At 41.9% G+C, this 15,228-nt stretch overlaps 1 protein-coding gene and 1 long non-coding RNA gene across 3 annotated transcripts; one reads left to right on the forward strand and one right to left on the reverse strand.

The window, feature by feature from the left end:
* LOC106567392 (uncharacterized) lies at window positions 1-1,795 on the reverse strand. Of its 2 annotated transcripts, none has more exons than XR_006758588.1 (4): window positions 1,566-1,786; window positions 436-472; window positions 272-343; window positions 1-84 (listed from the first exon to the last, which is right to left on the reverse strand). It is a non-coding gene; the product is annotated as an uncharacterized lncRNA (long non-coding RNA). The 2 variants fall into 2 exon arrangements; XR_001320056.2 differs by having other exon boundaries at window positions 37-84; window positions 436-610; window positions 1,566-1,795.
* Window positions 1,796-1,831: 36 nt separating this feature from the next.
* LOC106567391 (transmembrane protein 51) lies at window positions 1,832-14,904 on the forward strand. Its single transcript, XM_014136574.2, has 3 exons — window positions 1,832-2,142; window positions 8,281-8,709; window positions 12,234-14,904. The coding sequence occupies exons 2-3, from the start codon at window positions 8,321-8,323 to the stop codon at window positions 12,619-12,621; spliced, it is 777 nt and encodes a 258-aa protein (XP_013992049.1). The 5' UTR covers window positions 1,832-2,142; window positions 8,281-8,320; the 3' UTR covers window positions 12,622-14,904.
* Window positions 14,905-15,228: the final 324 nt, after the last annotated feature.

The following is a 15,228-nucleotide window of genomic DNA, read 5'->3' on the forward strand; positions in this document are numbered from 1 at the left end:
GTCGGCCCGAAGGTTATCTTAAGAGCGGGTGAGGTGGCGATGACGGGACTGGGGGTTGGCATCCTCTTTCACATCAAAACATTTCTGCAGACGAGAGAGCATGCTTAAGCCTTGTTTGTTTTTTATTCTAACACTCAGTCATAATCAGGAGGTGAAATGCAAAACTGACCTTGGATCATTAACTCTGGGACTACTACATCTCCATCTGTATTTCAATGTAAAGCATCCTTTTAATAATACTTCCTGTTGACCTGACCAAGTGACCTCTCACCTCTGATCATGCTGTGCCCTCTATGTAGCCAGTTCCGATGCAGGAGGGGTTTACCGACACATCTGATATAACCTAGAGGATTTAGGGAGAAGAGAGAGGGAGGAAGTGAAGGAGAGAGACTTATTGAGAAAATAAGGTAGTTAAATCTGTGTGTGTGGCCTCACCTGGTGTCCACACTAAGTAGCTGCAGAGTACTTTATGCTGAAAAACATGAACGGACACACGAGGACAAACAATTTAGCATAGTTATAGAAATAATGAAGTGTCTTACTATTCTCCATGGTTGGCCCTCTTGCCTATTCTTTGAAGGAGCCACAGTTATACACCAGAGCCTGCTTACTGCACAACACAATCCATCAATCAGGTTAATACATGAGTGTGTGGGTTATAGGGTTTCTAATTGTTCTAAATTTGTTCAATATGGGTGACTTATAATAGCCTGTTTTGGTTTTGTACAGACGTCACACCCTTACTTAAACAGCACCCTCTGCTAAGAAGTAGAATCTACAGTTACATGGTATCTGGGGTAATATGGAAAATAGTCATTATTAGTCATTATTAGACTTTTACATCACCATGTAATTGTGGATTACTAAAGTATAATATCCCTTATAACAATTCATGATAACATCAGATTGATAGATGCATGTGCAAAAACACGTGCATGTGACAATAACAGGATCATTTCAAGGATAGCATCACAAATTAATACAGAAATACCACTTGATGCTTGATGATGAGTTGATCATTTGAATCAGCTATGCAGTGCTAAGGCAAAAACAAAAAGGTGCACCTTTGAGTCCCTAGGACCAGGATTGAGAACCACTGCTCTTCATTGGGACAGGCTTTCATAGCTCTCTTTATCTGAAATTCCACAGCACTAAAATTCCACTGCAATGAATATTATGTTACTATTATCTCTGTCCTGTCTTCTAGGGACTAGAACTACACACAAGTACCTGCCCTATCCAGAATAGCCTACTCACTTTGACAGTTGGTGCTGCTATCCTTTCACCCTCCTCCATGGCTGTTAGCTAGCTACCTACAAATGCATTTGGAGTTTGTTTTATACAGTGATAAATACATCAAGATAGCTAGCTAATATGAAGTTAGGTACCTGGGTGATATTTAATTAACTTAGCTAACTAACGTTATCTATACAGTATGTAAAGTTGGCTAGAAAGCTAGCTGCCCAATTAGATTTAGCAGGTCATTTGAGTTAGCCTGCACTGTAGCTAGTTAGCTAATAATACATCGTTTTTTTTTTTTACATTTTCAAAATGTATTTACTTACTTGAATAGGTTCTCCCAGCCATGTGGACAATTGGAAACAGGGCAGCAAAGTTTGTCACCAGAGTGTTTTAGAGCGTATTACTATTGAACTATTTACACATTTAATAACCAGACATTCTTACAAACTTGCTATGCTGAATTCTTGACGCACCCTCGAACTTGTTGCCATGTACTGCCAGCACGCCCACAAGCGAGTCACAATGGGCTGCCTAAGCGCAACGCGGCAATTTACCGCTTGCTAGTGTACATACCCGGCACATGGCCATGCGGTACAGCGCTTGATTTTCCCTCTGCATGAATCCAGGCTCCGCAATTGCGTCACACCCTCCATACGAAGCTTCCGTCCACATTTTCGGATCAAGCATAAATATTCTTATATGTTGTTACTTTTTCTTTAGCCCTTCCGTCGGAGAAAGTTCCTGGTTTGAAAATAGGTGAGAATAGTGGATTTCCAAGACATAGCTAACATACATAATTGATTTGATCGGGGGTGATCAACTACAAAGGACCTATTTGGAATGGATGGCTACAAATGAAAACATCACATTGCGCGAATCTTTGTCTGTCAGCTATGTAAGGTAAGGCCATGTAGACTACCACCCCATTTCGTTATTATTACAAACCTCTTTGGTTTTTATCAGTTTAGTAACTTTGACATTCATACATAGCCGAAACTATAGTCTATTAGAACAAGAGTAATATGGGTTAATTTCTTTGTTTTTCCGAACACACCCCTGTGTTCCGAGCGGGTAAGATTTTATACTGGGCTACTGGGACAAAGACGTGTGTGTTGTGAGCAACAATAGTAGACTGCGGGCTGCTTTCAAAATAAATGTTCCCCATTGAAACTGCGAAAACGGATACAAATGGAAGATGCCACAATTGGACTAGATAATGCTAAACAAAGTTGGAACGTTATATAAATTCAACAAAATATTTGACACAAAGTAAAACATCGCAAATCGCACTGTGGATGTATTGGACTTCATAATTGCATTGGGGGTATACTTAAATTGCAATATACAGCCTTACTTAGCCCAAGATGTACTCTTAAGGAGCATGCCATTGACAATTACAGAATGGTTACCTGGAGGAAAATGGGGGAGGGTCATGCTTTTTCAATTTCAATCAAGGGGAGGTTTAGTATTTTTTTTTAATCTAGTCCAGGGGAGGGTCGTGTAATTTGTAATTGATGAAATGTAAATATTTCTTAGTGTTTTAGAATTAGTTACTTATTAGGCTATATATCGCTGTGTGCCCGATCCCACCCCTCATCTCTGATTCTCCACTGTACACGCAATATCAATTGTGCCTATAGGCTATTTAGTGTGGTCTCAATCAAATTATCCATAGCCTAAAGGCTACGAAGTGTATGCTTGGAGTAGCACAGTGCAAAGTTATATTTCTAAAATAGCTACTGGGATGGTGTAAATAAAACTAGGCTGCATTACAACTGCAATGGATATTTCAACCCTGAGCCCTGCTCTGCTCATGCTGAGCAAAACGTTTTTGTGTGCTGCTTAACCAGTGCTGCGCTGTGTAGGTCTAGGATGGCAGGTCAGGAGAAGAGTCAAAGGTTTCTTCCCTACATTTTTTTTTTTTTGATTAGGCCTAGTCCAAAAAATAAATAATATCGCGCGTGCGGACTTGCCTATAGCCTATGTTCTGAACAGTTTGAGAAGGAGACCTTGAAGATAAGGAGGACCAGAGAAAAACTTTGATAGCTTGCTACTACTATAATTGATTTTATTAATAACAATGTGTTTCTGGCCCATTATGTATTTGAGTTATTGACCTTACAATAAGCCAGATACGAATAGCTTACATCATGGTGCTGAAACTTGAAGCAGATGCCGCGGCACAATCAGTCGGATATGGACAGCTCATGGTGCTGAAAGTCTTCAGTCTTAATTTTACTAACAACAAGAGGGCTTTGTGTTTGAGCCTATTTCTTCCTATTTAAGAAATAAGAGGTAGGCCTACTTGGTTGACAGATGAAATTAGGCTATAGGGTGCTACATTTTAAGGAAATAGAAAAAGCACAGTCCTACCTATTGTTAGCTTAAGATTTTGAAGAAAATAAAATGGACCCAATTGTATGAAGGTCTATTACAGCGCTTTGGTCCACGATGCTTTATGTTAGAAACAAGCTGTAAAATACCCAGGAAAGACGTGATTCCGATGGATATGGGGATATCATTGTTTCGTTTCTTTGACATTCAGAGGCTGACTTTGCTTGGTAAGTAATCTAATTCTGACCCTTTGACTTTTTCTTATTCTAAACCTGATTCAATTGTGTTTTTCTCTCATTAATCTCCACGCAATACCCCATAATGACCAAGCATAAACTGGTTTAGAATTTTTTGCTAATTTATTAAAAATAAAAAACTTAAATATCAAATTTACATACACTACCGTTCAAAAGTTTGGGGTCACTTAGAAATGTCCTTGTTTTTGAAAGAAAATGTCATTTTTTTTGTCTATTTAAAATAACATCAAATTGATCAGAAATACAGTGTAGACTTGTTCATGTTGTAAATGACTATTGTAGCTGGAAACAGCTGATTTTTTTATGGAATATCTACATAGGTGTACAGAGGCCCATTATCAGCAACCATCACTCCTGTGTTCCAATGGCACGTTGTGTTAGCTAATCCAAGTGTATCATTTTAAAAGGCTAAGTGATCATTAGAAAACCCTTTTTCAATTATGTTAGCACAGCTGTAAACTGTTGTTCTGATTAAAGAAGCAATAAAACTGGCCTTCTTTAGACTAGTTGAGTATCTGGAGCATCAGCATTTGTGGGTTCGATTACAGGCTTAAAATGGCCAGAAACAAAGAACTTTCTTCTGAAACTCATCAGTCTATTCTTGTTCTGAGAAATGATGGCTATTCCATGTGAGAAATTGCCAAGACACTGAAGATATCGTACAACGCTGTGTACTACTCCCTTCACAGAACAGCGCAAACTGGCTCTAACCAGAATATAAAGAGGAGTAAGAGGCCCCGGTGCACTACTGAGCAAGAGAACAAGTGCATTTAGAGTGTCTAGTTTGAGAAACAGATGCCTCAAAAGTCCTCAACTGGCAGCTTCATTAAATAGTACCCGCAAAACACCAGTCTCAACGTGAACAGTGAAGGGGTGAATCCGGGATGCTGGCCTTCTAGGCAAAGCTCCTCTGTCCAGTGTCTGTGTTCTTTTGCTCATCTTAATCTTTTCTTTTTATTGGCCAGACTGAAATATGGCTCTTTTTTTTAAACTCTGCCTAGAAGGCCAGCATACCGGAATAGCACAACAGGAGATGTATACAAATTATTAACATCATGGCTAGTCATGGTTTATGTACATGTTTTGGAAGTCAGTAAATGTCATTTTTGAAGTGAACCTTTCCTTGACCAGTTTCAACTGAAATTGTCCACCATGACCTGTGCCAGCTAGCTAGCTAAATTGTACTAAATAACCATGCTGTTACAATACACAAATGGTTGGGTAAATAAATAATTTGTGAAACCACAATGTAATTTTTTATTTTATTTAACTAGGCAAGTCAGTTAAGAACAGATTCTTATATACAATGACGGCCTACACAGCAGACAGATGACATGGGGTGAGTTTAGATGAGCTGGTCGGGTGCAACCCAGGCAACGTGGCGATGTAGGGAACTGAGCTCGGGCGAGGACCAAAGTCACCCTCCTGGCCCAGAGCCTCGCTGAGGCTAGTGGCTTGGTGGGCTTGGGGAGGTTGCCCTCCTTTTCCCCCCTTCTCCAGAGCGAAAGGCCATAGTTCACAAAAAGGTTTCAGGTTGAAACGAGAGCATACTGGTGCTTCATCGGCGACGATGAGGGGAGACATTGAACCCCCGCCTTCACTGGGGCACAGAGCGGTTGACTTGGTACCCGGAGCCACACAAGGGTCTTGGGCAAGACCAAAGCGCTTGATGCTGGAGGCCGAGGTGGGAAGATCCGGTTCACCGGCAACCCCCGATTCCCTTCGGACGTGGCCGACGCCATGCGGCCGTGCCTAACAGGGAAAGGGGGGTTTGAGCCAGTCGCGTGCAACCCAGGCGACTTGGGGAGCTGAGCTCGGGTGAAGGCCGAAGCCACCCTCCCAGCCCAGAACCCCACACAGAGGAAAGGGAGACGTATACCCCGTCTTCAGAGAGTCGTAGATACTCGCGGCGTTTACCCGCACTTCATTCGTCTAGTTCACTTGACGGCCTTCCAATCTGCATTTGTTTGGTGGCCCTCCGTCCGGCAACTGTTTTTTTTTACGGTTATATATTTGTTCCCTTTCTTGTAATGTCTTTTATTGCCCGCCTAACTAATAGATCGGCCCGGCGCGAGATTTACACCCTCTCCCCTGGATTTTCAAGGGCCAGCAAGAGTTCACCGGACACCGCCGGAAAGCAACGCCCTCTCTCGGGGCGAACCCATTCCTCTTTCGGGGGGCCCTGCCCTTCCCAAAGAAAAGAGAACTCTCCCCGGGGCTCCCACCACCAACTTCTCCTGGATCGGTCGCGCTTGATTGGCTGTTGCATGCTATTTTAATTACGTTTGAGTTGCTTCATGTAACAGCGAAGTTGTCACTAGAGATGTCACTAACAACTGCAACCAAAATTGTTTTGAATGTTGCTTTGTGTAACTTCAGCCTTACAGATTACCCTCTTTGCCCAGCCTGGTTTTATAGATTAGCCGTAACATGGTAAATGTAAATCACACACAAATTAGTATGGTATGGTTATGTAAGACAGAAGGTGTCTTAAGCAAAAAAATGAAAGTAGGTGGTTAGTCGGGGTGGATGGGTCGGCGTATAACTCGAACGTCTAGCAACCCAAACGTTGTGTTCAAATCTCATCACAGAGAACTTTAGCATTTTAAGTCAATAGCAACTTTGCAACTACTTACTACTTTTTACCTACTTTGCAACTACTTAGCATGTTAGGTTAAAGGGTTAAGATTAGCTAACTCCTAAAATTATCATTTTTATCTCACGGATGGTGAGTCCTTGCATCTGTAGCTTTGTCTATGGATTTGACAGTGGTTATATTTCTCCAGCCCCATCCCTTAGGGTAGTGTGTATATTTCCATGTTTTTAACCTGTCTGGGCTAGGGGACAGTATTTTCACGGCCGGATGAAAAATGTACCCAATTTAAACAGGTTACTACTCTGGCCCAGAAACTAGAATATGCATATTATTAGTAGATTTGGATAGAAAACACTCTGAAGTTTCTAAAACTGTTTGAATGGTGTCTGTGAGTATAACAGAACTCATATGGCAGGCAAAAACCTGAGAAAAAGTCAACCAGGAAGTGGAGGATCTGAGAATTGTAGTTCTTCTTTCTAGTCCCTTTCGAAACTACAGTATCTGTGGGGTTACGTTGCACTTCCTAAGGCTTCCATTGGCTGTCAAAAGCCTTCAGAAAGTGGTTTGAGCATTCTCCTGTTACTGGGCAGATAATAGGAGCTCAGTTACTGAGTGGTCTGCCTGGCAACAAAGGGATTGGATATGCGCGGACACGCGAACGCGCCGTTCCTTCTTTTTCTTCTTGAATGAATATGCTATTGTCCGGTTGTAAAATTATCGCAATTTTACGTTAAAAATGCCATAAAGATTGATTTTAAACAGCGTTTGACATGCTTCTAAGTACAGTAATGGAACATTTTGACTTTTCGTCTCTGGTTCCGCACTCGCGCGTTATGCCTTTGGATAAGTGATCTGTACGCACGAACAAAACAGAGGTATTTGTACATAAATATGGATTATTTGGAACAAAAACAACATTTCTTGTGGAAGTAGCAGTCCTGGGAGTGCATTCTGACGAAGATCAGCAAAGGTAAGAGAATATTTCTAATACTAATTCTGAGTTTAGGTTGCCCCGAACTTGGCGGGTGTCTGTATAGCTCTCTGTGATGGCTGAGCTATGTACTCAGAATATTGAAAAATGTGCTTTCTCCGTAAAGCTATTTTAAAATCTGACAAAGCGGTTGCATCCAGGAGTAGTCTATCTATAATTCTTTAAATAATTGTTATATATTTTGTCAACGTTTATGATGAGTATTTTTGTAAATTGATGTGCACATTCACCAGGAGTTTTGGTGGGAATACATTTTCTGAACATCACGTGCCAATGTAAAATGCTGTTTTTGGATATAAATATCAACTTTATCAAACAAAACATACATGTATTGTGTAACATAATGTCCTAGGAGTGTCATCTGATGAAGATTGTCAAAGGTTAGTGCTTCATTTAGCTGTGTTTTGGGTTTTATTGACACGTCCTTGCTTGGAAAATGGCTGTGTGATTATTTTTGTCTATGTACTCTCCTAATATAATCTAATGTTTTGCTTTCGCTGTAAAGCTTGTTTGAAATCGGACAATGTGGTTACATCAAGGAGAAGTGTATGTTTGAGAAAGTTGAATTATGACATTTTGTTGTTTTTGAATTTGCCGCCCTGATATTTCACTGGCTGTGTCCCGCAGGTTGGACGCTAGCGTCCCACGTAGCCCATAGAAGTTAATTGGCCTATATTGAAGTTATTGGAACAATGATTCTCTATTTATCTAAATTGTATCATAGTTTGAGTGCAATCAGTTTTCCCAATTATTCATGTTATATTGGATATGTATTGGAAGGCTATTGTTAACTCCACAGATTAACCTCTCTACTGTATCAGTGTTCTGTCTGTGCCCTAATCGACTGTCTTTCTCCTCAGTCTTTGACTGAACACCAGGAGGGCCTACATTTTGGGGAAAATGCGCGGTACAGGCACAAGTGGGGTGCCCCCGAACCCCCCTGTAGCCAGAAACCACAACAACAGTCCTGGAAACTCGGGTTCCCAGTATGCCTTGTGTGCCCTGGGGGTGGGGCTGGTGGCCCTGGGCATCGTCATGATTGTGTGGAGTGTGGTGCCCTCTGACACGGCCGGGAACAACAGTGGTGGCACCGGAGGAGGGAACCCCAAACCAGACAACAGGGGCAGGGCTTCGTTGGTGGCCTTTGTGCTGGTCGGGGCTGGGGTGGCCATGCTCATGCTGTCCCTGTGCCTGGGGATGAGGAACAAGCAGCGGGAACAGCAAGCGCTTCAAGAGGCCCAGACTCTGGGGGCAGACAACGTAGCTGCCAGTGAGGAGGATGGAGAGATGTGAGTACTATAGTTACTGAATAATAACTGAAATAATTACTGACCTCAGCAGGTTTGTTTGCAGGGATGGGCAATCCCTTTACTACTTTACTAACCTTTGCCTGCTCCTAGATGTTTAACATCACATGATGTCAGTGTTTCCGTATATTGTCATCGGAAAACGCTTACAGTTGAAGTCAGAAGTTTACATGCACTGTATGTATTGTAGACATCCACAAGTCTGGTTCATCCTTGGGAGCAATTTCCAAATGCCTGAAGGTACCATGTTCATCTGTACAAACAATAGTACGTAGGTATAAACACCATGGGACCACACAGCCGTCATACAGTGAGGGAAAAAAGTATTTGATCCCCTGCTGATTTTGTACGTTTGCCCACTGACAGAGAAATGATCAGTCTATAATTTTAATGGTAGGTTTATTTCAACAGTGAGAGGCAGAATAACAACAAACAAATCCCGAAAAATGCATGTCAAACATTTTATAAATTGATTTGCATTTTAATGAGCTAAATAAGTATTTGACCCCCTCTCAATCAGAAAGATTTCTGGCTCCCAGGTGTCTTTTATACAGGTAACGAGCTGAGATTAGGAGCACACTCTTAAAGGGAGTGCTCCTAATCTCAGCTTGTTACCTGTATAAAAGACACCTGTCCACAGAAGCAATCAATAAATCAGATTTCAAACTCTCCACCATGGCCAAGACCAAAGAGCTCTCCAAGGATGTCAGGGACAAGATTGTAGACCTACACAATGCTGGAATGGGCTACAAGACCATCGCCAAGCAGCTTGGTGAGAAGGTGACAACAGTTGGTGCGATTATTCGCAAATGGAAGAAACACAAAAGAACTGTCAATCTCCCTCGGCCTGGGGCTCCATGCAAGATCTCACCTCGTGGAGTTGCAATGATAATGAGAACAGTGAGGAATCAGCCCAGAACTACACGTGAGGATCTTGTCAATGATCTCAAGGCAGCTGGTACTATAATAACCAAGAAAACAATTGGTAACACACTACGCCGTGAAGGACTGAAATCCTGAGGCGCCCGCAAGGGCCCCCTGCTCAAGAAAGCACATATACATGCCCGTCTGAAGTTTGCCAATGAACATCTGAATGATTCAGAGGACAACTGGGTGAAAGTGTTGTGGTCAGATGAGACCAAAAGGGAGCTCTTTGGCATCAACTCAACTCGCTGTGTTTGGAGGAGGAGGAATGCTGCCTATGACCCCAAGAACACCATCTCCACCGTCAAACATGGAGGAGGAAACATTATGCTTTGGGTGTGTTTTTCTGCTAAGGGGACAGGACAACTTCACCACATCAAAGGGACGATGGACGGGGCCATGTACCGTCAAATCTTGGGTGAGAACCTCCTTCCCTCAGCCAGGGCATTGAAAATGGGTCGTGGATGGGTATTCCAGCATGACAATCACCCAAAACACACGGTCAAGGCAACAAAGGAGTGGCTCAAGAAGAAGTACATTAAGGTCCTGGAGTGGCCTAGCCAGTCTCCAGACCTTAATCCCATAGAAAATCTGTGGAGGGAGCTGAAGGTTCGAGTTGCCAAACGTCAGCCTCAAAACCTTAATGACTTGGAGAAGATCTGCAAAGAGGAGTGGGACAAAATCCCTCCTGAGATGTGTGCAAACCTGGTGGTCAACTACAAGAAATGTCTGACCTCTGTGATTGCCAACAAGGGTTTTGACACCAAGTACCAGGTCATATTTTGCCGAGGGGTCAAATACTTATTTCCCTCATTAAAATGCAAATAATTGTATAACATTTTTGACATGCGTTTTTCTGAATTTTTTTGTTGTTATTCTGTCTCTCACTGTTCAAATAAACCTACCATTAAAATTATAGACTGATCATTTCTTTGTCAGTGGGCAAACGTACAAAATCAGCAGGGGATCAAATACTTTTTTCCCTCACTGTACCGCTCAGAAAGGAGATGCGTTCAGTCTCCTAGAGATGAACGTACTTTGGTGCGAAAAGTGCAAATCAATCCCAGAAAAACAGCAAAGGACCTTGTGAAGATGCTGGTGGAAACAAGTACAAAAGTATCAATATCCACAGTAAATTGAGTCCTATATCGACATAACCTGAAAGGTCGCTTAGCAAAGAAGAATAAGCCACTGCTCCAATACCGCCATAAAAAAAGCCAGACTACGGTTTGCAACTGCACATGGGGACAAAGATTATAATTTTTGGAGAAATGTCTTCTGGTCTGATGAAACAAAAATGGAACTGTTTGGCCATAATGACCATCGTTATGTTTCGAGGGAAAAGGGGGATGCTTGCAAGCCGAAGAACACCATCCCAACCTTGAAGCATGTGGGTGGCAGCATCATGTTGTGGGGGTGCTTTGTTGCAGGAGGATCTAGTGCACTTCACAAAATAGATGGCATCATGAGGAAGTAAAATTATGTGGATATATTGAAGCAACATCTCAAGAAATCAGTCAGGAAGTTAAAGGTTGGTTGCAAATGGGTTTTCCAAATCGACAATGACCCCTAGCATACTTCCAAAGTTGTATCAAAATGGCTTAAGGACAACAAAGTCAAGGTATTGGAGTGGCCATCACAAAGCCCTGACCTCAATCCTACAGAAACTTTGTGGCCAAACTGAAAAGGCGTGTGCGAGCAAGTAGGCCTACAAACCTGACTCCGTTACACCAGCTCTGTTGGGAGGAATGGGCCAAAATTCACCCAACTTATTGTGGGAAGCTTGTGGAAGACTATCCAAAATGTTTGACCCAAGTTAAACATTTTAAAGGCAATGCTACCAAATACTAATTGAGTGTATGTAAACTTCTGACCCACTGGGAAGGTGATGAAAGAAATAAAAGCTGAAATGAATCATTCCCTCTACTGTTATTCTGACATGTCACATTCTTCAAATAAAGTGGTGATACTAACTGAATTTTACCTAGTTAAATGTCAGGAATTTGAAAAACTGAGTTTAAATGTAGTTGGCTAAGGTGTGTGTAAACTTCCGACTTCAACTGTATCTTCTATATTTGTTTATTACAAAACATAGAAACCCACCGTTTCACAAATGTTGATTTTGGGGTGGTGCTGGAGATGATGAATATGTGGTTGAAAAGTGGTGAAATTTCCCTTTGTGTGTGTGTGTGTGTGTGTGCAGACTTTGCACCAGCCAAAGCTCTAACACGTGTACAGCTGATTCAAGTAGTTAGTTGATTTGTTCAATCATGTGAATTACTTTGCTTTGGCTGAAGCGGATGCCTGCACCAACACTGGGCATTTGCTAAAAAGATTGCTTACCCATGTTTAAGTGCTTTGAGTCTTACTACAGTGCTTTCTTTAGTAACTTTTCATTTAAAGCCCCCTGACGTAAACTCCACATAACATACATTTATTTGGACACCTGTTGCAAAACCACCAGGACTGTAATTAATAGTACACACAGCATAGCCTACAGTACACAGTAGCAATAATGTAAAAGATAAACAGAATCCATTCTGAAAGCGCAATTATTCATGTCCGTGTATGAATGTTGACAGGGCCGAGGAGCGATCCCAGAGGTACACCGTGCCCAGCTACGAGGAGGCAGTGGGCAGCGGCCAGTACCCCATACACCAGAGCCACCTGCACCACAGCTCCTCCCAGCTTCCCTCCTACGACGACCTGGTGGACGGTGTGCAGGTGGAGGTCGAAGGGTCAGAGGTCACCCAGATGACAGCCACTTCCGCTAACCCTGCCGCCTCTGCTGCTGCGCCTTACCACCGCACTAGGCGAACGGGCCTCAATCTCCTTCCCCTTAAAATTCAGAGGATTAAATCAGAGAAGATCCATATGAAGAACACTGATAACTCTCAGCCACCGGGAGGGATAAGTATTGAGCCGCTCACTCCACCACCAATGTATGAGGTTAAAGTGCCCCAGCTCTGAGACTTGGTGCCCTCTAGGTATCAAAGCAGGGTACTGCATCCTCTGAGGCCCGCTATGGGTGGACTGGATGTGCAGTGCTACAATAGATGTAATCAGATGGCCCCTTGTCATGCATCTGTGGCTAAATTATCTTGATGGCACTTGTCATGCTTACCTGGTTTTTTTAAGACCTGACACTCAAGGGAGTGAGCAGAGAGCACAGTTCCAAACGTGGGGCACTGGGATTTGATTGGAACAACACTGTTGCTGGACAGAGAGCACACTTCTGATTTCAGACTGTGATTACAAGGACATTGAATCTTACAAGGTCATTGAAGCTCGGTTCAAAGGATCAATATGATTGGGAAAAATACTCGCTCAATGTCTTAGATGCCTTTTGATTACTTTACAATGAGCCCTGTTCCAAATCTCATTTGTATGCAGCTGACCATATTTTTTTATACTCCAAATGATTTAATTTCAAGTTCCATCTTCATCCTCAGTCAAGTCAGCCATCATGGTGCGCTAAATGTATTATTATTCATGTTCAAGTTTTTGTATTCTGTACAGCTACTTAGACAGCTGCTCCTTGGAATTTTGAAAGAGGTGTTATTTGGCGACTGAATTAATGGCTTTGCACAGACAGTGTTTGTGCGTTGCTCCCTGTGTTGCTTGTCAATACAGGATAATTGAGAAAGAGACTGAGACTCATTGATAGTTGGAAGCCTTTGCCCTGTAGCCACGGTGAAATGGGTTTGGGCTCTGAAGGCAGTAGTGTAGTCCAGCTCTTTTCATTTGCTGTTTTATGCTCAATAGAGGACACAAGGTGCTCTTTCCCTGAGCAGCTGGGATAATGGCACCCATTGCTCACTCACTCATCACTCTTGAACTATACAGCAATACCAGCTCCTTGACTGCCAGCACTGTTTTCATTAGGAGTATTCAGAGGATTAAGTTGTTGTGGTGTCCAAGGTTTGACCCCATTTTGTTTAGTGAAGCAAGAAGACGTTAGTGACTTTTGTCTCTCTAGTCTATTTGTTTCATGCTTATCAGACTATGGAAATTAGCAAATCCATGCAATAATCGGAATTTCCAGAATGTTATCTTATCATATGGATGCTATTTTCTGATTTGATGTTATGTTGATGACCCTGTCCAGCAACTACTCACTACATTTACTGTAGGTGGGAACTCAAACAGTACACAACAGTATACTTCTTGGCATAAGTAAACAGTTGCTAAACTAGCATATGCATACCTATGCACACAGAATAATATTTTTTTTTGAAGAGGAAACTTTTAATGCTGAATTACTAGTTTCTAAATGTAAAATAGCATGCACCTCATGTACATTTTAGTTTTATATAGATTTTCTAAAGGCTCTGAGTACAGTCTGTTCTTTCAATATTGTTGATACTCTGTAGTTGTCATGCCTATGCAATGCTTTTTGTACCTCTGTGTATGTGGGACCATTTTTTACTGTCCGGAATCAGTCGCTTATTACTACCATTTTCTGTACTCTAAGGGACACTACACTCTAAAAGGAACGTTTGTCAGATGTTTTCAAACCTCAAAAGTGGTCTTATGTTGAAAGAAGTCTACGTCCCACACCATGGGTTTCATAGATCCAAGGATATGTCACAACCTCAAGTGAATGGAAAATATGATAACCCAAGATGTTTATGAATGGAAATGGTGCCGATGGTGCTAAACTTTTCCATTCATAAACGGATCAGCACCAAGACGAGCACCATGGAGCTTAATTAATAAACAGATGATGGGTTGATCCATTTATGAATGAACAATTATGGGTTGTGATCTGGACTTTTCCATTCATTTGGGGACGATATCTGTATCTACACAATCAATGGTGTTGGACATGGATCCATCTTCACATTAGACTTCTTTTGAGGTAGAAAAACACCTCACAACTTTGAATTTGGAGTGTAATGTCCCTTTAAGGATATTCTTATGTGGAACATAAACATGGTCAGACTGTTCATTAGTTCAATGGAGTTTTCTCGCAACCAGGTGTGTGTGTGTGTGTGTGTGTGTGTGTGTGACTTTTATTATGATAATGTCAAAGACCATTATTTGTACTGGAAACTACATGATGGCTTATATAACTAATACCCTTTTGTATGTATCGTGAAAGTATGTTTTTGTAAGAGATGAATTCTGTCTAGTGTTTTTGTTAACTTCAAGAGGGGTTCAGAATGATGCATTCTTGTTGTGGACACTAAAGGAGCTGAGTCTGAAAATTGTGAGAAATAAAAGTAAATGTTTGTATTCTGACCACGCAAATAGTTGTGTTGCAAATAGTTCCTGTGACTTGTTACACATTTTCAGTAAGCACACTAACATGTGTTTCTAGGAAAGCTTAAATCATTCCAATGCCACACTTCCTGTAATTCTATATTGTTGAGATGATGTAGGTGATATCTAGCCTGGCCCCAGATCTGTTTGTGCTGTCTTGCCAACTCCTATGGTAATTAGGAGTTGGCCAGACAGGTAAAACAGATCTGGGACCAGGCTAGGAGATATCTGTACTTTTCCACTATACTATTCACCTCGCCTTGGTTACTGTAAAGCTGAATGAAGAGGAAACATAGCATGAGTGTGCGCTTT

The sequence above is a fragment of the Salmo salar genome, chromosome ssa13 (genome assembly GCF_905237065.1).
Source record: "Salmo salar chromosome ssa13, Ssal_v3.1, whole genome shotgun sequence".
Classification (NCBI taxonomy): domain Eukaryota; kingdom Metazoa; phylum Chordata; class Actinopteri; order Salmoniformes; family Salmonidae; genus Salmo; species Salmo salar.